This window comes from Tamandua tetradactyla, chromosome 1 (assembly GCF_023851605.1).
Source record: "Tamandua tetradactyla isolate mTamTet1 chromosome 1, mTamTet1.pri, whole genome shotgun sequence".
Lineage (NCBI taxonomy): Eukaryota > Metazoa > Chordata > Mammalia > Pilosa > Myrmecophagidae > Tamandua > Tamandua tetradactyla.
The window spans coordinates 12,920,461-12,944,834 of record NC_135327.1 but is presented as its reverse complement, the minus strand read 5'-3'; the positions used below and the strand labels follow the sequence as shown (position 1 = coordinate 12,944,834).

Sequence of the window (24,374 nt, the reverse complement as noted above, 5' to 3'; positions counted from 1 at the left end):
GTTTCTCAGCTATCATATACCTCCTACTATAATCTGTGATCTTTTTCTTCCAGTTCCATTTTCCAGACACTGAAAACCACTGATAATTGATGCTCTCCTAATAGCCCTTAATATATTTGAATACAGTAAAAGCTAAACATAGCCTCACCTTTTCTCCAAGTGAAATCATTCCAGTTCTTTGAATTGTTACTTTTGTGTTTCTTTGTCCCTTAGCTCATTTAAGTCTCATAACTTTACTGTAGGCTGTTTAAAGTATAATATTCTTTCTTCTAATAAGGGACAATCAAAAGGCTTCTTCTCTAGCTCTTCTTTGGACTTCTTCCATATATTAATTTGTCATTATTTATTTATCTGAGAGAAATTATGGCTTTGTTATCTTGAGGTCAGCCGTGATCCCTTGTCCTGGATGCTGGGCTTCTGTTAATGAGTCTGAAGTTGCAGTTGAACTCTTTGGCAGCCAGGTCTGTGCCATAAAGTATCCTAGTAGCTGACCGTTTGAACTTAAGTATAGCATTTTACATCTATCTTTAGTGTGTTCTATTTGTTATTCCACGCCAAGTATTCTAGCCTTATAATACCATTATTCTGTTGCCCATCATATGAACTGCCCCTCCCAACACTGAGTTGTCCATGTTTGAGGCAATGCTTCAGTTTGGAGGTGAGAACCCTCTGGAGAGGCCTGAGAGCTTCTCCAGTGAGTACCATTAATTTGTCATTTTTGACTTGCGCCCCTCCCCCAAGAGTATTAATTAGCAATTTGTGCTTGCATTTAAATTCTTTCATTAGTGACTCCTACAAAAATACAGTCCAATCAGACCCTTCAAGACAAAGTTCAGTGTTAATGAGCTCACCACCGTGTGGTAGGACAGCCAGAGTCATGGGGCTGGCTGTACGGAGCCCAGGAGGCGAGCTTGGCTGTGGTACTCCACCCCACCCCTGTACACAGGGCCCTGGCACCCACAGAAACACAGATGTCCTGGGCTAAAAAAGTTCTCTTGAGATTTGTTCTTACCAACACTTGTGTGTTCAGTAAATATATTTTTAATTAAATTGAATCAAATATGAGTTAGAAGTGGAAATATTATCACAAAGAAATTGATAGTCAAATATCGAGTTTTCTCTATTTTTCTATTATTATGTCCCCCTGTAATCTTTATTATTTAACTTTGTTTAATAGAAAAATTTTATAGAAATTATCACATGCATTATTTCTGTCTTCAGGAAATTTTTTAAAAAGATAAACATTAATATAGGCACAGTTATGTTTCTAGATTTAATTCCTAAATGCCTACATATGGCTTTCCTTCTCTTCCCTTTTTCACATGATTTATTCTTGATTTCTGGGGTGGCTGTGGGGGAGGTGGTCAAGAAAGTGCAGAAAGAAGATGGAGAAAATAGTTTTGTTAGTGTAAAATATGCTCTGTGTGCGTTTTTTTTAAATATATAATATTGGAAGCATGTCCGTGGGGAAGTCTTGCCCTAAGTATTTAGAATGAACTCAGGACAAAATGCTTTTGTTTGTCCAGGACAATCCGTGACGACCATGAGTTGCACATCCACCCTGCGTCAGTCCTCTACGCGGAGAAGCCGCCACGCTGGTAAGCCGTCCTGCCTCTCGGCCTTGCACCTGTTTCGAAGGCGAGGCTGTTTCTTGTTCCTCTCTGGGCCTGCAGTGCCCGGCACACAGCCTGGTGTCCAGTACGTGTTGGTTGACTTTGTTTTATCATGTTGTCGTAGAATTTCTGCTCTATCAAACATCTAAAGCCAGCAGCGATACTCATCTACTCTCACTCACTCAACAAACATTCATTTTCACCTGCTGACATCATGTGCGGCCCTGCAGAAATGAAGTGGGGCCTCAGCCCTTGGGTAGTCCATAGTCCTGAAGGAGAGACAGACGCAATTAGAGTTCAATACCTGAGGAGAAGAGCTTTAATAGAGAATGTATAAAGTGCTGTGGTTGACCCCAGGGAGGGTCAGGGCAGACTTCATGTGGCCATAACATTTGATCTGGAAACAGTAGTTTCCTCGGCAGAAAAGAATATGATACAGAGTTTCTTAAAAAAAAACACACAAAAAAACGATGTGAAGGGCATTCCAGGTTGAGGAAATAGCAGGGGCCAAGCCATGGAAGCATGGAAGAACTTCATGTTTTTGGGAAATGGGATCCATTTGTGTGACTGGAGCAGAACTACTCAGAGGATGTTTTGGGGGCCTTTTGTGACATGGGCCAATCTGTAGCACTGAGAAGAGGTAAGCACAGAAGTTGAGTTGACATTTAGAAATTTTTATGGTAGTTTGACAGGTTAAGTTTATGTCTGCCTAATTTAATAAAGAAAAATTTGGGCTTGCATTTTGTATGTCTCTCTTTTTTTTCACTGCATTTTTCTAGTAATTTGTTTGTGTTTAAAAAAAAAAAGGTCTGCAATGGATTGGAAATTTTAAATAACAACTGGTTCTTCACCACAGATAGATGGAGAAGCCTTGGGAGAGAGGATTGGGCTTTTGTGGAGAGGCGGAGAGGACATAATGGTAGATAACATTAAAGGGCAAAAAGATCTGTTGCAAGATACTTTTGTACTCTATACCAGCAGTTCTCAAAGTATGGTCCCCAGACCTGCAGCATCACCATCATCTGCAGCTGAAATACAGATTCACAGGCCCTGCCCTACTGAATCGGAAACTGGGGGGTGGGACCCAGCAGTCTGTTTTTAATGAGCCCTCCAGGTGATTCTGACAGATGAAATTTGTGATCTAGTCCCTTAGACTAGGACTTTATCATCTAGCTAGTACAGATCCAGTGGTAGCCTCTGAGATGAGGTGTGACTTGGCCAAGTTCTGGGTCTCAAAAATGTTACCTGATGGCCGTTAGTGTGCAGAATAAACTGAAGAGAGAAACCAGACCTCAGTTCCAGATTTTGGTTTTGGGGTTTGCTGACTTTGGAGTGATTAAAGTGTCTCCTGAAAGGAAAATGCTTTTCTTTTTCCTCCTTCATTCCCAAGGAGTCCTGAAGGGCAGAGAAAGTATGGCGGAAGTAGAGCCAACTGAAAGTGAGCCATACCATTCAGGTGGCAAAAAAGCATGCCTCCCTTCACTGCTGGAGGGCCCCTCCCTTTAACTGGGGTGACCTTTGTCTACTGAGATTCATTTATTGTCTTTCGAGGGGTGGGCAGTGGCTGTGAGGGAATCCCCTAGTCAATACTTCAGTTATCTCAGAAGCTGATATCCTCACATCTGCTCCTCTATTGTGCTCCTAAGATCTGGGGATCTAAGATTATCTTCTAGCTCTTTGTTTGTCTATGACTTAAACATCAGGCAAGGCTTTTTGTTTTTAATAGAGAGGTGATTTATGTAAAGCAAAAGATGAGTTTTGACAAATATGTATGTCCACGTAACACACTTCATCTATGATACAGAATTTTTTCATCAGTCTAGGAAATTCTTTTGTGACTCTTTATAGTCAGTTACCATTTTCTTTCAGAATCAGGCAAGTTTTTTATCTCTGTTTCTGCATTTGCTAATAAAGTCAATAAGGCTGAGTTCAGAGTTTTGTAAATGCAGTCTAAGGATTCAGAAAAAGCTTCTATGCTGATAACTAAGATGTTCTAGAAACCGTGTATGGATTCTCACCTGTAAAATGGACACACTGTTGACCATCCTTCCAGGTCAGGAGGCTTGAGTGAGCAACATAAATATGTTTGCTTGGTGTAGTACTTGGGGCACAGAGAATAGATACCTCTTAAAGGCTAAGGAAAATAATAAAAAACAAAACCTTATCTCTGATTGTGGTTCCTGATTCATAATATTACATATAGGCAATTGCTTCATGATTCTTTCTTACAGGGTTATCTACAATGAAGTTATACAAACCTCCAAGTATTATATGAGAGATGTGACTGCTATTGAATCTGCTTGGCTGTTGGAGCTAGCTCCACACTTCTATCAACAAGGAACGGTAGGCATTAACCCCAAACTGTTATCTGCCTCTTCTAGTTTTTAAATACACTATACATGTATTCTCCAATGTAATGCCCTAAATGTGCCCCCAGTCAGACTGATAATGAAAAGGCCGTTCTCCTATTCCCAAATCATTCTGGTCCACTGCACTGTATCATTGGCTTCATAGTGAAGTCCATTTAAAAATAAGTTCCTCTAACTTCACAAGACAGAAAAGAAAATGTATCTCTAGCTCTCCCTCTCTCCCTTTGCTTTTCTGAACCATGTCCAAAGAAATTACATCACACTTTGAGCCCATTTTCATTAGTAGTGGAGCAAATAGTCTCAGATGAAGATTGCCTCAGTGCCTGAGCTCATATACGAGCTTAAACCTGAGGTGGTGGGAACATGCTGGGGGTGATGCTGAGCACCTCCAGTACTGCATGTTCTCTTCTTCTAAGGCAGGGTGAGCTGGTCGTGAGCATCGTAGAGCAGATTCAGGGTTTTGTTTTCTTCACTTTAGGAAAAAAAAAAAAGGTTCATGTGTTGGGTTGTTCATCTCCTTTATTATTGACTTTTTATCCTCTTGATCTTATTTTTTGTGGTTGCTCTAGGGATTATAATACACATCTTTATCACAGTCTATCTTGAATTAGTATTATACACACCTACTTTATAATGGAAGAAACCTACAATAGTATGTTTCCGTTAACCCTATCCTGTTCTTTGGACTATTGTCAAATGTTTTATTTTTACATATATTATAACCCCCCCAATAATACATCATTATTCTTGTTTTACAATTAATTATCTTCTAAGTTTATCTTTTCTGTCATTCTTTATCCCTTGGTATAGATACAAGTTTCTGTCAGCTGTATTTTTCCTTCAGTCTGAAGAACTTCCTTTATCTTTCATCACATCTGATGGTAACAGATTCTCTCACATCCATTTATCTCAGTGTCTTTATTTCATCTTCAGTCTTTGAAGCTAGTTTTGCTGGATATAGAATACCAGGTTGACCTTTTTTCCATCCCCCAGCTCTTTAAAGAGTTCATTTCCATTGTCATCTAGTTTGCATTGTTTTATGAGAAACCAGCAATTTTTTTTTTTTTTTTTGTGGTTCCTCTGAATGTAAAACATTCCACTCCCCTCCCTGCCCCCCGGCTAGTTTTAAGATTTTTTTCCTTTATGTTTGGTTTTATTCAGCAATTTTGACTATGCTTTTCTTTGTGTTTAACCTTCTTAGGATTCACTGAGCTTATTGGACTTGTGCGCCAATGTTGTTTCTCATATTTGGGAAATTTGGGGCCATTATTTTTACAAATATTTTTTCTGTTCCATTATCTGTGTCTGCTCTCCTTCTAGAACTTTACATGTATGGTAGATCACCTGATGGTGTTCCACATGGCACTGAGGCTCTGACATTTTTTTTCCCCCATGCTTCAGTTTGGATAGTTTCCTCTGGCCTGTTTTCAAGGCCACTGTCAAGTCCATCCAGAGCATTTCTCATCCCCAACACTGTATTTTTCCACTCTAACATTTCTATTTGCTTGTTCAGTTTCCATTTCTCTGTTTAGATTCTCCATGTGTTCACTCATTGCATCCATCTTTTTCTTTAAAATTTTTAATGTATTTGTGATTGCTGTTTTAAAGGGTCTGTATACGAATTTAACATCTCTGTCATTTCTGGTCCATTTTGTCTTTTGACTGTTCATTATGGGTCACATTTTTTTGCTTCTTATATGTAGGCACATTTTTTGTTGCATGCTTGACTTTGTAGATGCTGTATTATTGAGAGTCTGGATTCTGTTGACTTTTTAAAGAGTATTGAGTTTTTTTCCTGATAGTTAACTGGTAGAGCAATTTGATTCCATTGAGGTTTTGATTTTAATCTTTAATAGGGTATCTCTAAAATAGTCCTACTCTTAAGCCATGATCTTTTGATGTTTCAGCTGAATGTCTAGGATGTTCAACTCTGCCCAGTAGAACTCCAGTATTTGCCAGCACTGTACACAAACTGCCAGAATCTCCATGCAGCTTACAGCAGCCCTGTAACTATTTCCTGCCAGCCTTATGAAATCTTGGCCTGCATATGTGCAGTTTAGTATTTACCCCAAGACCTAAAAGAGGAGCTCTATGCAGATTCCTAGACCTCCTTCCTTTCTGAAACCCTGTCTTATATATTCTAGTTGCCTCAGTAACCCTGGACTCTGATTTCTGTTTCCTCTGCCCTGCCATATTATTCTCTGTTTAGGCTTCACTGCCCTGTGCCAAAGTTTGGAGATCCAGGCAGAGAACTTATATAAACATGGAGCTTACCTCCTGTATTTCCTTTTTCTGTTCCAGCCATGTGCTTTCTGTCCAGTGCCTGACAACAGTTTCTTTGGATATTTTGTTTGGATTTCTATAGCAGAAGGGAAGTCTAAAACCTGTTACTATATGAGGGCTTAAACTGGGCTGTGCAGGGAATTTGAATTGATTGCTGCATTTAAAAATTGGGAGATCTCACATCAAATATGGATTTCTGGTATTCTTGAAGGCATTGTTAAATCTGGTGACTCAGTGGGGGCTGAGGAATGGCTGCATGGTATGAATGACACTCACCAGTGCCCCAGTCCAACCTCACTTGTTTATTTCTCTGGAGATTCTGGGATTCACTTTGAAGGTAGTTCTGCTAGATACAGAATTCTAGGTTGATCATTTCTCCTCATCCCCTAGCTTTTTAAAGAGTTCATTTCCATTGTCATCTGGTTTGCATTGTTTTATGAGAAGCCAGCAGTTAATTTTATTGTGTTTCCTCTGTGACCCTATAAATAGAAGTATTTTCTCATCCCTCCCACCTCTGGCAATGTCAGGAGAAATTCGTCTTTTTAAATTTTGCAATATTTAAATTTTAATCAAACACAGTATTTCATACTTACATAATCCTTCATAAATCCTAGTTCATCACAAATCCTAATACAGATATTTCATGTAGAATGAGATCTGGTACTGATAGATTCAGTGTGTGCTGTCTCTGCTGTATTGAGTTAAGAATAAACCAGTAGTGAAAGAAAATCTTTTCCCTCAAAATCTCTCAAATGAAAAGCAGCTGACTTCAGAAATCCAAGATAAGGGATTAGAATTGCAAACTAGAATTTGAGAGAAAAATGGCACAGTTGTTAAAGTAGTAAGATGCAAGCAGTGGGAAAGGATAACCCTGAAGTTGTCTTGGCTTCACTTAGTCTTAGAGAGAAGAATTAGCACAGAAGCTGAGTCATTTTCCCCTTTCTTAGCTGAACATTGCATTTCTTTAGGTCATACTGACAGAGTTAAGAGCAGATAGCTTCAAAAATTTGAAGAAAATAACAAGTCCAAATTTCCACATGCTTTTTCTCTCCAAGTATCTATTTTCAGCCCATCAGCTCCACTCTGATTACTGCCTGTGATCAAAGTAATTTTAGAGAGGCCGTGCCCATTAGAAATTGTCTTATTCAGCAACCTCATTGTACAGGCAAGAGTCCTGAGACAGCCAGAGAAATTTGGCCTCTCCTCAACTTTAATAGTCAGTTCAAAGGCACTTCTAATATTAACTTGTCCAAACAGATTGCTTTTCTCCAAGAACTCTCCAGATCTCATGGCTGCCCATGTAAGGTCATTGTTCCTTAGTTTGTTGAACACGGTGTAGCCCCTTGCAACCACCCCATAGCCTGTGGATCATCTCCAGCTCTGTTCCTGGCACCTGTGATGAATTTTCGTCACTGTTGTTTTTCAGGGCATTGTTCTCACCCTGTAAGGAGGCCTGAAATGCTTCAGAGTCAACTTTATTTATACTCAACATTCTTCCCATAAACCGGCACCAGAAATGGTCCCCCAGGCATGATGATGCCATCTCTCATTCCCAAGCTAAGACCTTGTAATCTGACAGTTGTGAGGGTCTCATCAAATGAAGTGCAGTGGGGAAGAAGTTCAAAGAAATTCAGCAAGAGCCACAACTGTGGGGGGGGGTGGTGGTGGGGGGGCAGAAAACAGAGTTATCTGTTCAGAAATTTGCCTTCCAGTCCTTAACTTTTTTTTTCTATTTCTCAGTGATATCTTTGCAATCTAGGGAAAATCCTCTTAACTGGGGCCTTTGCAAGATACTATACTGGTCCTTTGTCAGGCATAAGTAGATATTCTGAATTCTTGCAGTTCATTTAGATTTATCTATTCACTTAGTCTTCTCTTAGGTTGTACTTGGTGCTGTTTTACCATCCTGCATTCTTGCAGGACCTACAGTTCTATCGGCCATGGGGACTGCTGTCTTGAGGCCATGAGGGTGTGCTAGGAAATGGGATTTGAGCACTGAGCATGCAAGGCAACTGAGACCTGCTCTACTGGGAGTTGGGGAGCCCTAGGAGTTCCTCAGGCGATGATCCCACCATGTGTTAGTGAATAACTGAGGTAGCTCTCACTTATTTGCTTATGATTATTGGGGATATCAAGGATGCCTCAGTTTATTTAAAAGCTTAAATTTGCACATTCAGCATCCAAAGCTTATTTTATGGTTTCTTGCACTTTTGTCCTTTCCTGACATCCTAAAGAATATTTTTATCCTTCAACGTCTATGATCTGATGCCCATTTTAGTGCTATGCCCCATGTTTTTTCTAGTGATAGAGAGTGACGTTTGGAGAGAAAAATGTGTCACTGGGAAGAACCTTTCCGTCTGTCTTCCGTCTAGCCTGTACATTCCAGAAGGTCGGGATCTCTAGCCTTGAGCCCTGGTACCTGGCATGCTGAGCTGTTAGTAAATTGATCACCTCATTGTTCCTAAGGAGAGGATGCTTTTCCCTTCGTTCTCAGGAACTACTTGGAAACGTGAGGTGATCCTCCAGCTGGAGTTCAGTCCCCTGAGCATGGGTTTGGCTGCACTTCTGTCCTGTCAGCCAGGCAGAATTAGATTTATTGTTGGCTTGTGTCTCAGAAAGATCTCTTAATGAAAGCTTGCTGCAGAGCCCTGTGTGACTGGGCTCAGGTGTGATAGGCTGTGCCTTGGGCTGCTGTCTACTTCCATAAGGCCTGCTTCCTTGATCCTAGGGCTCTTTTTTTTCTGCCAAGCTACTTCCTGAGGGGCACAACATTTATTGAGAAGGTGTGGAACAGATGGGAAATTTGTATTTGGTTTATACATAAATTATGTTGAAGTCTTGTTTATTTGTATAACAAATTCCGAGTATGATGTTTTCTTTTCTTTTGCAGCACCTGTCCCTGAAAGCTAAAAGGGCTAAGGTCCAGGACCAGTGAACAGAGCTCAGCTGCAGCTGGCAGGGGCTGCTTGGTGCCTTTTCCATGCTGCTGCCCACCTGGTCGAGGTGGGGCTGAGCCTGCATCAGCTCATGTGGAAACGTCTGCTGCTGGAAGTGGCTGCAGCCCATTCCATAGCCCCTTCCTTCCCACGCCCCTCAGCATTTACCATCTTGCTGAGATCCAGGAGGAGCCTATGTATGGGGCAGGCTAGAGGCTTCACTGTGCCAGATGTAGTAGGACTGGCAGCCATGCTCCTTGGCTGACTGGGCACACTTGCTGACCCAGCCTGCCACTTCAAACAGGCACAGAGCCCTGGCCCAGCTTTATGGGAACAGGGAGGAAAGTTAGCTGCTGAAGGCTGAAGCACCTAGTAAGGTGGACAGAGGATTTCTTGGGCTGGCTTTCCCTGCAGGGCCATAGCCGTATTGACCATGAGGCATCCTGCCAGTTGTGAACATTGTATATCTATGAAGGAAGGAGGCCTTGGACATGCTAGGAGCGCCAAGGGGAGTGTGCCTGGCAGACACAGGGGCTCTCGAATCATGCACCTTGTTTTTTCCTCTTCCCATGTCCCTGTTTACCTGTGGCCAGGATATTTGCAGGAACCAGTGATCCACAAAGAAGACTTATGAGCACTGTTCCTTGTTAGCAAAGGATTTATATATTTCACAAGTGGGCTTAGCTTTCTCAGAGTACAGTACTGTTTCCTGATGAGCACTAGTGAAAGTTTATCAGTTCAAACCCCACGGCGGACCTTCTTTAGCAGGAATTCACAACGGTTTAGATGCTGTAAACTCCTGTAGCTCAGGAACATAACTATTATTTGTTAGTTTGTTTGCTTCAGTTCTTGCAAGAACACATGGGGTGGTTGTTCCAGCAGGTACTGGCTTCATTGTTGCCCCAGAGCTTCTTTGCTGTGAAGATGTTTGCATTTCAACACAGCAACTGATACAGATTTTTTTCTTCTTACTGTTTCAGTGACATTTATTTTAAAGACATATAGCTTAAAAATTTATTTTTGTACTGACATTAGTTTGGATGTGCCACTTTTGGCACCAAACATGTATGTCATTTTTATTTCGATTTTATAAAACATGTAAATAATAGCGATATTCTATTAATAGTAAAACTTTATACCTAAAGTAAATGTGTTCCCTCCCATCTATGGCTCTTGTGGTCTGAATTTTAAGATGGTTCACTTAATTGTTCTGTGTGACAGCCTTATACTAGCCAAGAAACTGGTGTGCATACAGCACCTTTTGGGGTCACATAGACACAGGAAGCCCTGAGAAGCAAAATCATGTGACTGAATGTCCTTAAGACCTTAGTAACCGTCATGGTCAGGTTCATGTGTCAACGTAGACAAGTGGTGGTACCTGTTTGTCTGGTTGGGCAAATACTGGCCTGTCTGTTGCAATGAGGACATTTCATAGAATTAAATCATGAGCACGTCAGCTGCATCCACAGCTGATTCCATTTGTAATCAGCCAAGGGAAGTGTCTTCTGCAATGAGTGATGCTCAGTCTAATCACTGGAAGCCTTTTAAGGAGGATTCAGAAGAGACAGGCTCTCTTCCTGCTTAGGCCAGCCTCTCCTGTGGAGTTCGTCCAGACCCTCCATTGGAATCATCGGCTTCACAGCCTGCCCTGCAGATTTTGGACTGTGCGTTCCTGTGGTCACGTGAGACACTTTTATAAATTTTGTATTTGCTAGTATTCCCTGTTGATTCTGTTTCTCTAGAGAACCCTAACTAATACAGTAGCAAACCATAGGAAATGGTTTAATTGAATTAATCCCAAAGAGATGCTAGTTCTTGCCAGTTTCTAATGGGAATCTTTTTGTATATAGATCAGAAACATTATTATTTTTTTTCTTTTTATGAAAAATAAAATATACAAAAAAGTAATAAATTTCAAAGCACATCACAACAATTAGTTGTAGAACAGATTTCAGAGTTTGGTATGGGTTACAATTCCACATTGTTAGGTTTTTACTTCTAGCTGCTCAAAGATACTAGAGACTAAAAGAAATATCAATATAATGATTCAGTAAGCATACTTGTTTGTTAAACCCTGCCTTCTCTGTATAACTCCACCATCATGTTTGGTCTTTTTCCCACTCAGAAACATTATTTTTGAAGTCTGGTTTTAGGACTAGTTCTGATCCTTGAATAAGCTTCTGTGGGTTAAAGAGAGAAAGAATGCAGGATCCCACACTCGCTGGAGTTTGAGAATGGATATCCAAACAGTCTGGAGGGGAGTAGACTGAAGCAAGCACATTTACTTGCCATCTCTAACTTAGAGTGCCTGATCTGGAGCACATTTTCCCTGTACCACCACCACTCAGCCGCTCTTACCAGAGCAGGCCAGGATTTTATATCCTAGTTTATTTTACAGCCCACTGTGCACAGAAATGGCTTCTCAGTGTCAGAGGTTTGTAACAGCAAAGTCCTCTAGAGGCACTGGTGTCCTGCAGGTCCAGAGAGGGGAGCTTTCTGTATTTGTGGCTTACAAGGACCCTGCCACAGCTGGTTTTCTGTGGTTAGACATTGCCATCACCAAGAGTCCCCGGTTCAGCCAACTTGCTGCCTCAATGCTCCTGTGGGTCACTAGGGCCAGTCAGCAAGTGTTTATTGAACACATGGCTTTTGTACAGTACAGGGGTGGATATGGAGATCCTTGACAATGAGCAAGTGGACCAGGATCGAAGTGGGAAGATGAGAGTAACAGATTGGCGAGAGGTGGCAGAGGCCAAATTGAGTTATCATAGGCCAGGACAGCATCCCAAAGAAGCTTCCCCAGAGGGTGCTTTCCTTGTAAACATACAGAAATCAGTTCTCATGTTGTGCTGCCCTGTCAGTCCCCTGCCAGTTGTACTTTTCACTTTGGCCATGAATTCAGACTCTCAATTCCCTAGCCTCGTGGACCTGTCTCTTCTTTTGTCCTGGTGTCAGCACAGCCTGCTACCTGTCCTGCTCTCAGGACTGGACCTTGCCATTCAGTCTCCTTTTTCCTTTTAGCATCCCATCCTTTTCTCTACTCATTTTTTTTCCCAAGGCACTGTGCCTATAGCTTATGTCATTCATTTCAGGGCCTGAGCAAGGATGTTTTTTTTTTTTTTTTTTTTTTTTTTTTTATTAATTAAAAAAAGAATTAACAAAACAATTAGAAATCATTTCAATGTACATGTACAATCAGTAATTCTTAATAACATCACATAGTTGCATATTCATCATTTCTTAGTACATTTGCATCGATTTAGAAAAAGAAATAAAAAGACAACAGAATAAGAATTAAAACAATAATAGAAAGAAAAAAAACACAAAAAAAACAAAAACAAAAAACCTATACCTCACATGCAGCTTCATTCAGTGTTTTAACATAATTGCATTACAATTGGGTAGTATTGTGCTGTCCATTTCTGAGTTTTTATATCCAGTCCCGTTGTACAGTCTGTATCCCTTCATCTCCAATTATCCCTTCTCTTTTTTTTTTTTAATTAACAGAAAAAAAGAAATTAACCCAACATTTAGAGATCATACCATTCTACACATGCAATCATTAATTCTTAACATCATCACGTAGCTGCATGATCATCATTTGTTAGTACATTTGCATTGGTTTAGAAGAACTAGCAACATAACCGAAAAAGATATAGAATGTTAATATAGAGAAAAAAATAAAAGTAATAATAGTAAAATCAAAACAAAACAACACAAAACAAAACAAAAACCTATAGCTCAGATGCAGCTTCATTCAGTGTTTTAACATGATTACTTTACAATTAGGTATTATTGTGCTGTCCATTTTTGAGTTTTTGTATCTAGTCCTGTTGCACAGTCTGTATCCCTTCAGCTTCAATTACCCATTGTCTTACCCTGTTTCTAACTCCTGCTGAACTCTGTTACCAATGACATATTTCAAGTTTATTCTCGAATGTCCGTTCACATCAGTGGGACCATACAGTATTTGTCCTTTAGTTTTTGGCTGGATTCACTCAGCATAATATTCTCTAGGTCCATCCATGTTATTACATGGTTCATAAGTTTATCTTGTCTTAAAGCTGCATAATATTCCATCGTATGTATATACCACAGTTTGTTTAGCCACTCTTCTGTTGATGGAGATTTTGGCTGTTTCCATCTCTTTGCAATTGTAAATAATGCTGCTATAAACATTGGTGTGCAAATGTCCGTTTGTGTCTTTGCCCTTAAGTCCTTTGAGTAGATACCTAACAATGGTATTGCTGGGTCGTATGGCAATTCTATATTCAGCTTTTTGAGGAACCGCCAAACTGCCTTCCACAGTGGTTGCACCCTTTGACATTCCCACCAACAGTGGATAAGTGTGCCTCTTTCTCCGCATCCTCTCCAGCACTTGTCATTTTCTGTTTTGTTGATAATGGCCTTTCTGGTGGGTGTGAGATGATATCTCATTGTGGTTTTGATTTGCATTTCTCTAATGGCCAGGGACATTGAGCATCTCTTCATGTGCCTCTTGGCCATCCGTATTTCCTCTTCTGATAGGTGTCTGTTCAAGTCTTTTTCCCATTTTGTAATTGGGTTGGCTGTCTTTTTGTTGTTGAGATGAACAATCTCTTTATAAATTCTGGATACTAGACCTTTATCTGATATATCATTTCCAAATATTGTCTCCCATTGTGAAGGCTGTCTTTCTACTTTCTTGATGAAGTTCTTTGATGCACAAAAGTGTTTAATTTTGAGGAGTTCCCATTTATTTATTTCCTTCTTCAGTGCTCTTGCTTTAGGTTTAAGGTCCATAAAACCGCCTCCAGTTGTAAGATCCATAAGATATCTCCCTACATTTTCCTCTAACTGTTTTATGGTCTTAGACCTAATGTTTAGATCTTTGATCCATTTTGAGTTAACTTTTGTATAGGGTGTGAGAGATGGGTCTTCTTTCATTCTTTTGCATATGGATATCCAGTTCTCTAGGCACCATTTATTGAAGAGACTGCTCTGTCCCAGGTGAGTTGGCTTGACTGCCTTATCAAAGATCAAATGTCCATAGATGAGAGGGTCTATATCTGAGCACTCTATTCGATTCCATTGGTCGATATATCTATCTTTATGCCAATACCATGCTGTTTTGACCACTGTGGCTTCATAATATGCCTTAAAGTCAGGCAGCGCGAGACCTCCAGCTTCGTTTTTTTTCCTCAAGATGTTTTTAGCAATTCGGGGCACCCTGCCCTTCCAGATAAATTTGCTTATTGGTTTTTCTATTTCTGAAAAATAAGTTGTTGGGATTTTGATTGGTATTGCATTGAATCTGTAAATCAATTTAGGTAGGATTGACATCTTAACTATATTTAGTCTTCCAATCCATGAACACGGTATGCCCTTCCATCTATTTAGGTCTTCTGTGATTTCTTTTAGCAGTTTTTTGTAGTTTTCTTTATATAGGTTTTTTGTCTCTTTAGTTAAATTTATTCCTAGGTATTTTATTCTTTTAGTTGCAATTGTGAATGGGATTCGTTTCTTGATTTCCCCCTCAGCTTGTTCCTTACTAGTGTATAGAAATGCTACAGATTTTTGAATGTTGATCTTGTAACCTGCTACTTTGCTGTACTCATTTATTAGCTCTAGTAGTTTTGTTGTGGATTTTTCCGGGTTTTCGACGTATAGTATCATATCGTCTGCAAACAGTGATAGTTTTACTTCTTCCTTTCCAATTTTGATGCCTTGTATTTCTTTTTCTTGTCTAATTGCTCTGGCTAGAACCTCCAACACAATGTTGAATAATAGTGGTGATAGTGGACATCCTTGTCTTGTTCCTGATCTTAGGGGGAAAGTTTTCAATTTTTCCCCATTGAGGATGATATTAGCTGTGGGTTTTTCATATATTCCCTCTATCATTTTAAGGAAGTTCCCTTGTATTCCTATCTTTTGAAGTGTTTTCAACAGGAAAGGATGTTGAATCTTGTCGAATGCCTTCTCTGCATCAATTGAGATGATCATGTGATTTTTCTGCTTTGATTTGTTGATATGGTGTATTACATTAATTGATTTTCTTATGTTGAACCATCCTTGCATACCTGGGATGAATCCTACTTGGTCATGATGTATAATTCTTTTAATGTGTTGTTGGATACGATTTGCTAGAATTTTATTGAGGATTTTTGCATCTGTATTCATTAGAGAGATTGGTCTGTAGTTTTCTTTTTTTGTAATATCTTTGCCTGGTTTTGGTATGAGGGTGATGTTGGCTTCATAGAATGAATTAGGTAGTTTTCCCTCCACTTCGATTTTTTTGAAGAGTTTGAAGAGAATTGGTACTAATTCTTTCTGGAACGTTTGGTAGAATTCACATGTGAAGCCATCTGGTCCTGGACTTTTCTTTTTAGGAAGCTTTTGAATGACTAATTCAATTTCTTTACTTGTGATTGGTTTGTTGAGGTCATCTATGTCTTTTTGAATCAAAGTTGGTTGTTCATGTCTTTCCAGGAACCCGTCCATTTCCTCTAAATTGTTGTATTTATTAGCGTAAAGTTGTTCATAGTATCCTGTTATTACCTCCTTTATTTCTGTGAGGTCAGTAGTTATGTCTCCTCTTCCATTTCTGATCTTATTTATTTGCATCCTCTCTCTTCTTCTTTTTGTCAATCTTGCTAAGGGCCCATCAATCTTATTGATTTTCTCATAGAACCAACTTCTGGCCTTATTGATTTTCTCTATTGTTTTCATGTTTTCAATTTCATTTATTTGTGCTCTAATCTTTGTTATTTCTTTCCTTTTGCTTGCTTTGGGGTTAGCTTGCTGTTCTTTCTCCAGTTCTTCCAAATGGATAGTTAATTCCTGAATTTTTGCCTTTTCTTCTTTTCTGATATAGGCATTTAGAGCAATAAATTTCCCTCTTAGCACTGCCTTTGCTGCGTCCCATAAGTTTTGATATGTTGTGTTTTCATTTTCATTCGCCTCGAGGTATTTGCTAATTTCTCTTGCAATTTCTTCTTTGACCCAGTCGTTGTTTAGGAGTGTGTTGTTGAGCCTCCACATATTTGTGAATTTTCTGGCACTCTGCCTATTATTGATTTCCAACATCATTCCTTTATGGTCCGAGAAAGTGTTGTGTAAGATTTCAATCTTTTTAAATTTGTTAAGACTTGCTTTGTGACCCAGCATATGGTCTATCTTTGAGAATGATCCATGAGCACTTGAGAAAAAGGTGTATCCTGCTGTTGTGGGATGTAATGTCCTATAAATGTCTATTAAGTCTAGTTCATTTATAGTAATATTCAGATTCTCTATTTCTTTGTTGATCCTCTGTCTAGATGTTCTGTCCCTTGATGAGAGTGGTGAGTTGAAGTCTCCAACTATTATGGTATATGAGTCTATTTCCCTTTTCAGTGTTTGCAGTATATTCCTCACGTATTTTGGGGCATTCTGATTCGGTGCGTAAATATTTATGATTGTTATGTCTTCTTGTTTAATTGTTCCTTTTATTAGTATATAGTGTCCTTCTTTGTCTCTTTTAACTGTTTTACATTTGAAGTCTAATTTGTTGGATATTAGTATAGCCACTCCTGCTCTTTTCTGGTTGTTATTTGCATGAAATATCTTTTCCCAACCTTTCACTTTCAACCTATGTTTATCTTTGGGTCTAAGATGTGTTTCCTGTAGACAGCATATAGAAGGATCCTGTTTTTTAATCCATTCTGCCAATCTATGTCTTTTGATTGGGGAATTCAGTCCATTGACATTTAGTGTTATTACTGTTTGGATAATATTTTCCTCTAACATTTTGCCTTTTGTATTATATATATCATATCTGATTTTCCTTCTTTCTACACTCTTTTCCATATCTCTCTCTTCTGTCTTTTTGTATCTGACTCTAGTGCTCCCTTTAGTATTTCTTGCAGAGCTGGTCTCTTGGTCACAAATTCTTTCAGTGACTTTTTGTCTGAGAATGTTTTAATTTCTCCCTCATTTTTGAAGGATAATTTTGCTGGATATAGGAGTCTTGGTTGGCAGTTTTTCTCTTTTAGTATTTTAAATATATCATCCCACTGTCTTCTAGCTTCCATGGTTTCTGCTGAGAAATCTACACAAAGTCTTATTGGGTTTCCCTTGTATGTAATGGATTGTTTTTCTCTTGCTGCTTTCAAGATCTTCTCTTTCTCTTTGACCTCTGACATTCTAACTAGTAAGTGTCTTGGAGAACGCCTATTTGGGTCTAATCTCTTTGGGGTGCGCTGCACTTCTTGGATCTGTAATTTTAGGTCTTTCATAAGAGTTGGGAAATTTTCAGTGAAAATTTCTTCCATTAGTTTTTCTCCTCCTTTTCCCTTCTCTTCTCCTTCTGGGACACCCACAACACGTATATTTGTGCGGTTCATATTGTCCTTGAGTTCCCTGATACCCTGTTCAAATTTTTCCATTCTTTTCCCGATAGTTTCTGTTTCTTTTTGGGATTCAGATGTTCCATCCTCCAAATCACTAATTCTATCTTCTGTCTCTTTAAATCTATCATTGTAGCTATCCATTATTTTTTCTATGTTTGCTACTTTATCCTTCACTTCCATAAGTTCTGCGATTTGTTTTTTCAGTTTTTCTATTTCTTCTTTATGTTCAGCCCATGTCCTCTTCATGTCCTCCCTCAATTTATCGATTTCATTTTTGAAGAGGTTTTCCATTTCTGTTCGTATATTCAGGATTAGTTGTCTCAGCTCTTGTGTCTCATTTGAGCTATTGGTTTGTTCCTTTGACTGGGCCATATTCTCAGTCTTTTGAGCGTGGACAGTTATCTTCTGCTGCTGGCGTCTGGGCATTTATTCAGATTTCTCTTGGTGTTGGACACAGCAAGGTTGTAATATTTTTCTGTGAAATCTCTGGGTTCTGTTTTTCTTATCCTGCCCAGTAGGTGGCGCTCGTGGCACACGTTTGTCTGCGGGTCCCACCAGTAAAAGGTGCTGTGGGACCTTAAACTTTGGAAAACTCTCGCCGTCCGGGGGGTTCGCTAGCCGAAACGGCTTGAGCCGGCCCGGGGTCCGAACGCAGGGAGGGTTGCTGGTCGCCGCAGCCAGGGAAAGAGCCCGTCCGAATTTCCTAGTCGGCCCTGGGCAACAAGCGTGGCGGGAGGGCGCCAGCGGCAGCGGCCCGCCCGAGAGAGTGCACGTTCCCCGGGAGTCACGGGTTTGGAAGGGGCCTCCCCCACCCGTCACCGTTCTCCGCGGCCTGGGGGTTTCCGATCCAATTCTCTCAGTTGGTCCGGGGGCTGCGCGTGGTGTGGGCGCCAGCCGTCTTTGTTTCAGGGGACCGCCTCTCCAATTCTCCCAGCCGGCCCGGGAAGGGGGAAGGGAGTAACTCCGGCCGCTTGCCACCCCGCCCAGTAAGGCCCGCGCGCCTCGGCGATCTCACCCGAGCTGCTTCTCTCAGCCAGCCAGCCGTTCCAGGATGGGGTACGCTGTCTTTTTTATCTCTGTTGTGGCTTTGGGCGCTTTCTGTATCATTTCTACTCCCCTAGTAGGTGTCCTGGAGAAGAAACTAAGATCCGCGCGTCTTACTAAGCCGCCATCTTCCAGCTGAGCAAGGATGTTTGCCACTGGCTTGATGGAAGGTAGGTGATAGGTATAAGGCCGAGGCTCCTTGGTCTGGCTGACCTTGAGAACCCATTCTGGGTAGTAGGTCTGGGAATCTGAATTTCCAAAGTTCCCCTCCTTCTGGTTGATTGTAGTGATGCAGTGGGCTTAGGAATCACTGGTTGAAGGAGATTGAAGAGTTGAAGAAAAAACCATCAAGCCTTGGGAGAAGGATGAGCCACTAGACAGAGGCCAGGAGGTATTGACATTTCAGTGAAAGTGGATAAATTTGTTTTTGCATGCCTTGTGCCCTGACGTGTACTGTAGGTCCCAACCTAAGACAGTTGCCTTTTCCCCAAAGCTGCATAATGGTGGTGCTAGAATTCAACTTACAACTTGTCTTAGCAGTGGGCATTAGTCTTGGCCTATGGTGACTTTTCCAGATTCTTAAAAAATGAGGAACATGTAACAATGAGCACTTTGTAAGCCATACATTTTATATAAAAGGACTTTCTTCAGTCTCAGCTTTTCTTGGTGCTTAAATGTCCTTTATTTTAGGAAATGATTGTGATTTAAATGGGAGTTTCTGTTTTTAAACATTTTCCTTGGGAAAATGAAATGCTGATAATCATCAGTATTCCAATTAAAGGCCAATTAAAAAGGAAAACGAAAACTGGCTGATGAAATTCCCAAGTCTAGGAAGCACTGGGTTGTGGGCTAAATCTGGGCTAGCTGGCAGCATTGGCACCAAGCATCATAAGTCTGGGAAAATGTATCTTAATAACCAAACAACTGAATTTCACGTGAAATTTTGGAGCTACTGGGTGTGCTACCTGTCTTTATAGCTCAATGGAAGGATTCAAGTTGGCAGGTCTCAGCCCACATATTTCTTACTTCATCTTAGATCATATATTTTCCACTCAGTGAGTCATCTGGATTTCCCTTCAGCCTTTCAACTTTTAGTGAACAGAATCATGGATTTCCTGTCAGTTTAATCAATTTGTTTTGGGTTATTGAAACTAAAAATAGCCATTCAAATCACTGTACAGACAGCTGGTCACTTTGGGTGACTAGCTGGGGTTTGCACAGCTTGTCTCGTGTTGAGGGCATGTAGTCCCCATAGGCATTGCCTCCTCTGGCAAGCAAGGATGATGTTCTGACATTGTTGAATCAAAGAGACGTTACTGTGTGCACTGCTGGGTGATACTGAGCATGTTTCAACAGGTTGTTTTGTCTGCTTAAGTGGGGCCAGAGATTGCTAATTTTCCCCTGGTCCTCTGGCATGTGTGGATTGATCTCCCACATGTAGGTTCTTCGGGCGAGAATGAGCAAACCAGAGAGGCTGGGAGAGTCACGAAGGTGTGGGTGTTGTGGTGGTGGGCACAGGGGTTAATGTCTCAGAAATTCCATGGCCTGGGCAGTGGTTCTGAATGCAGAAGTCTTGCCCAGGGTCTTTGCTGGCCTTGGACTGGTGGGGGGAATATACATGAACCAAAGGAACCCCAAGCCACCTGCCTTTTCACTGCTGCTGGCAGCTTCAACTTGAGGACTCCAGGGGCCCTGAGAGCAGGACTTGGTGGATAAGAACTTCTGAGCCTGCCACTAGTTTGCTTACTTGAGCTTTTCTCAATTCCCACTTGCTTTGCTTTTTTCTGTTTTAGGCTTCTTCTGTTTTGAAGTATGGTCTTCAGTTTGCTTAGTGTCTGCTGTTACTGCTATTTGCTCCCAGCTGTTCTTTGGCTTTTTGCTTTTATTTGTATGTGTGCTTTGTCCCTTAATCTTTAACCTCTCTGACCTCTGCATTATGTCCCTTTTTACCAGGGAGTTTCGAAAGGATTCAAGGTGGGATTTTCTTGAGTTTTATTCTCCTTTAAAGAGTATTTTTACTTGAACATTTATCTTAACTTCTTGGTTACATTTATACTTTACTTGTTTATTTTGTACCTCAGATGCAAAAAAAATCCAGTTTAGTTTTTATTGTCATTGTGTATATATTTTGTTATTTTCATCTCATTTTAATGAGTTTTAACTCACCTTAGTAATTTACCACCCATTTCACCTTCCTGCCTTCAATCCCTTCTCTTCTCTTCTATCTCATGTTTTTTTTAAAATATTTTTATTGATAAAAAGACATACAAACATAAAAATATTCCATACATGGTGTACAGTCAGTGGCTCACAATATCATCACATAGTTGTGTATTTATCATCATGATCATTATTTTGAACATTTGCATCACTCAAGAAAAAGAAATAAAAAAGAAAAAAGGAAAAACTCATGCATACCATGCCCTTACCCCCCTCTCATTGACCGCTAGTATTTCCATCTACCCAATTTATTTTAACCTTTGTTCCCCCATTATTTGCTTTTTTTATCCTTGTTTTTTCTCATCTGTCCATATTCTAGATAAAAGGAGCATCAGACACAAAGATTTCTCAATCATGCAGTCACACTGTAAAAGCTATATCATTATACAGTCATCTTCAAGAAACAAAGCTGCTGGAACATAGCTCTACAGTTTCAGGTACTTCCCTCTAGCCACTCCAATACACTATAAACTAAAAAGGGATATCTATATAATGCATAAGAATAACCTCCAGAATAACCTCTCAACTCTGTTTGAAATCTCTCAGCCACTGACACCTTATTTTTTCTCATTTCTCTCTTACCCCTTTTGGTCAAGAAGGTTTTCTCAGTCCCTTGATGCTGGGCCCTGTCTCATTCTGGAATTTCTGTTCCATGTTGCCAGGGAGATTTACATGCCTGGGAGTCCTGTCCTACATAGAGGGGAAGGGCAGTGAGTTCACTTGCTGTGTCGACTTAGAGAGGCCACATCTGAGCAACAAAAGAAGTTCACTGGGGGTGACTCTTAGGTCTAATATTAAGTAGGCTTAGCCTACCTATCCTTTGCAGGAATAAGTTTCATAGTGGGGAAACCCAAGATTGGGGGCTCAGCCTATTGCTTGCTTGCTAGAATATCAGAAATTCTCCAAATGGGGAAGTTGAACATTGCCCCCTTTCTCCCCATTTCCCCAAGGGGACTTTGCAGATACTTCCTTATTCACTGTGTGTATCACTCTGAGATTTATTGGGGCATCACAGTGACCTGGAAAAACCAACAAAATCTCATGCCCTATTCAAGATTCCATGTACTTACGGTGTTAACTAAACTGACCATACAAGTTAATTTAGGAAATGCACTACTCAAAATATATATTTTGCACCAAATAAACATCTTTCCCTTTAGTCTCACACAGAAGTTGAAGTTTTAAAATATGGACGATATCATCCTTTATCCAGTCTTCTGATGTCCTCTCCAGATCAGCTTTATTCATTTCCCTCCTCAATGTCTGAACATCTTTTCAACGTTATTTAAACAGTTCTTGTATGGGGTACTGCTGACTTTCATAGCTTCAAAGCTCTAACTCTGAGTCTCAGGTGTCACATAAATACCAGTGTTTCTGGGAAAGACCATGTTACATACAAACAGCTCAATATTCAGAATTTAGATTTAACAGTTACATCTCCTGAAAATATTTGTGACTGCTCTAAGAGCTTACTATCTAGGACCCTTTACAATAAGCTCCAACCTGATAACCCATTTTCTCGACTTTAGTTCACTGTATTTTTATATTATAGTTAGTTTATATGATTGAAGTATGATGATTTTGTCTTTTTGTTCCTGACATTTCGTTGAACACACAGCACTTAAGGTTTATTCATCTAGTTGCATGCCTACCAACTTCAATTTTCTTGTGCCGCTCAGTAGTCCAGTGTATGTATGGTGTGTATAGTATATATAGTATGTATAGTATGTATAATATGTATGTATATATAGTTCCCCCTTCCATTCCTCAGTCGTTGTACTTCTAGGCCACCTTCATTCATTGTGGCTCATGAACACTGCCACCAGAAACACCAGTATGCAAATGTTTGTGGGTGCCCCGACACTCAATTCCTCCAAGTACACACTGAGCAACAGGGTTTTGGTATCATGTGACAAATCCACCCCTAGCCTCCTGTGGAACCACCACCTGCCCTCCAAGGGGCTGTACCTCTCAGTTCCCTACTGACAGTGAATAGGTACATCTCTCTCTTTCTGCATTTTCTCTAGCACTTGTTTCTCTCCATTTTTTTTTTTTTGGTATGTTGTATGGTGGGGTCACATTGCATTATTTTTCCATGTGAGTACTGTGTTATTATAGCACCATTTGTTGAATTTTTGTTTGGTTGGTTTTTGTTTGTTTTGCTGGTCTGTTTGTTTTTTGGGAAGTGCATGGACCAGGAATTGAACCTGGGTCTTCTGCATGGCAGGCAAGAATTCTACCACTGAACTACCCTTGCACCCCCGCCCCGTTCATTTTTAAATAGTTTTATTCACACATCATTTAAGCCAGACTAAGTGTTTAGACATGCTTAGCCACCATACTCTGTCTGAAGACATTTCTGAAGAATCCATACCCCTTACCCATTCCCCCCACCTGTTGACATTTCATTTTGGCATAATGCCTTTGTTACATTCAGTGAAAGCATATGACAGTGTTTCTCTTGACTATGGACCACAGCTTACATTGATTGTGCTTTTTCCCTTATACCATCTATTTTCAGCACCCTGCAATGTGGACATTCACTTGTTCTCCCTCATGCACAAACATTTTTTAATTTGTACATTTAATCACTATTATTGTACACTCTAGGCATTCCTAAATTAGACCACCTCAGTCTTAATCTCTACCTTTCTTTCTGATTTCATATGTGCCCCCAACCCTTCTCCCTCTATCATAATCACATTCAGTTTTAATCAGTGTATTTATATTATTGAGCTACAATCAGGTAGTATGCTATCCATTTCTGAATTTTCACACTCAGTCCTGTTGTGCAATCTGTATTCCTTCAGCACCAATTGCCCAATCTCTACCCCATTTCAGTCTCCTGTGTGTGTTCTTAACTTCAGTTCTCCAAGATCACTCATTAATGTTAGTTCACATTAGTGAAATCATATGGTATTTTATCCTTTTGTTTCGGGCTAATTTCATTTGGCATAATGTCCTCAAGGCCCACCCACATTGTTACATGCTTCATAACTTTATTCTGCCTTAAAGCTATGTAATATTCCACTGTATGTATATACCACAGCTTATTTAGCCACTCGTCTGTTGATGGACATTTGGGATGTTTCCATTTCTTGGCAGTTATAAATGATGCTGCTATAAACATTGGTATGCAAATGTCAGTTTGTGTCCTTGCCTTCATGTCCTCTGAGTAGATACCTAACAGTGGAATTGTGGATCATATGGCATTTCTATACTTGGTTTCCTGAGGAACCGCCAAACTGCCTTCCAGAGCAGTTGCACCATTTTACATTCCCACCAACAGTGGGTAAGTGTCTCTCTTTCTCCACATCCTCTCCAGCACTTGTTGTTTTCTGTTTTTTTTTGATAATGGCCATTCTAGTGTGTGTCAGATGATATCTCATTGTGGTTTTGATTTGCATTTCCCTAATAGCCAATGAAATTGAGCATCTTTTCATGTGCCTTTTAGCCATTTGTATTTCCTCTTCTGAAAAGTGTCTGTTCATGTCTTTTGCCCATTTTTTAATTAGGCTATTTGTCTTTTTGTTGTTGAGTTGA

At 40.1% G+C, this 24,374-nt stretch overlaps 1 protein-coding gene and 1 long non-coding RNA gene across 2 annotated transcripts in view; one reads left to right on the top strand and one right to left on the bottom strand.

Moving 5' to 3' along the window:
* The window catches only part of DHX35 (DEAH-box helicase 35), a 168,459-nt gene that overhangs the window by 91,636 nt on the left and 52,449 nt on the right, over positions 1-24,374 (top strand). Inside the window, exons 20-22 of the mRNA XM_077168626.1 lie at positions 1,527-1,598; positions 3,845-3,956; positions 9,156-10,883. Coding sequence (XP_077024741.1) covers positions 1,527-1,598; positions 3,845-3,956; positions 9,156-9,200 — 229 coding nt within the window. The 3' untranslated portion in view covers positions 9,201-10,883. The remainder of the gene's footprint in view (positions 1-1,526; positions 1,599-3,844; positions 3,957-9,155; positions 10,884-24,374) is intronic.
* On the bottom strand, positions 1,128-21,462 carry LOC143690914 (uncharacterized). Its single transcript, XR_013179258.1, has 3 exons — positions 21,414-21,462; positions 3,632-3,747; positions 1,128-1,882 (listed from the first exon to the last, which is right to left on the bottom strand). It is a non-coding gene; the product is annotated as an uncharacterized LOC143690914 (long non-coding RNA).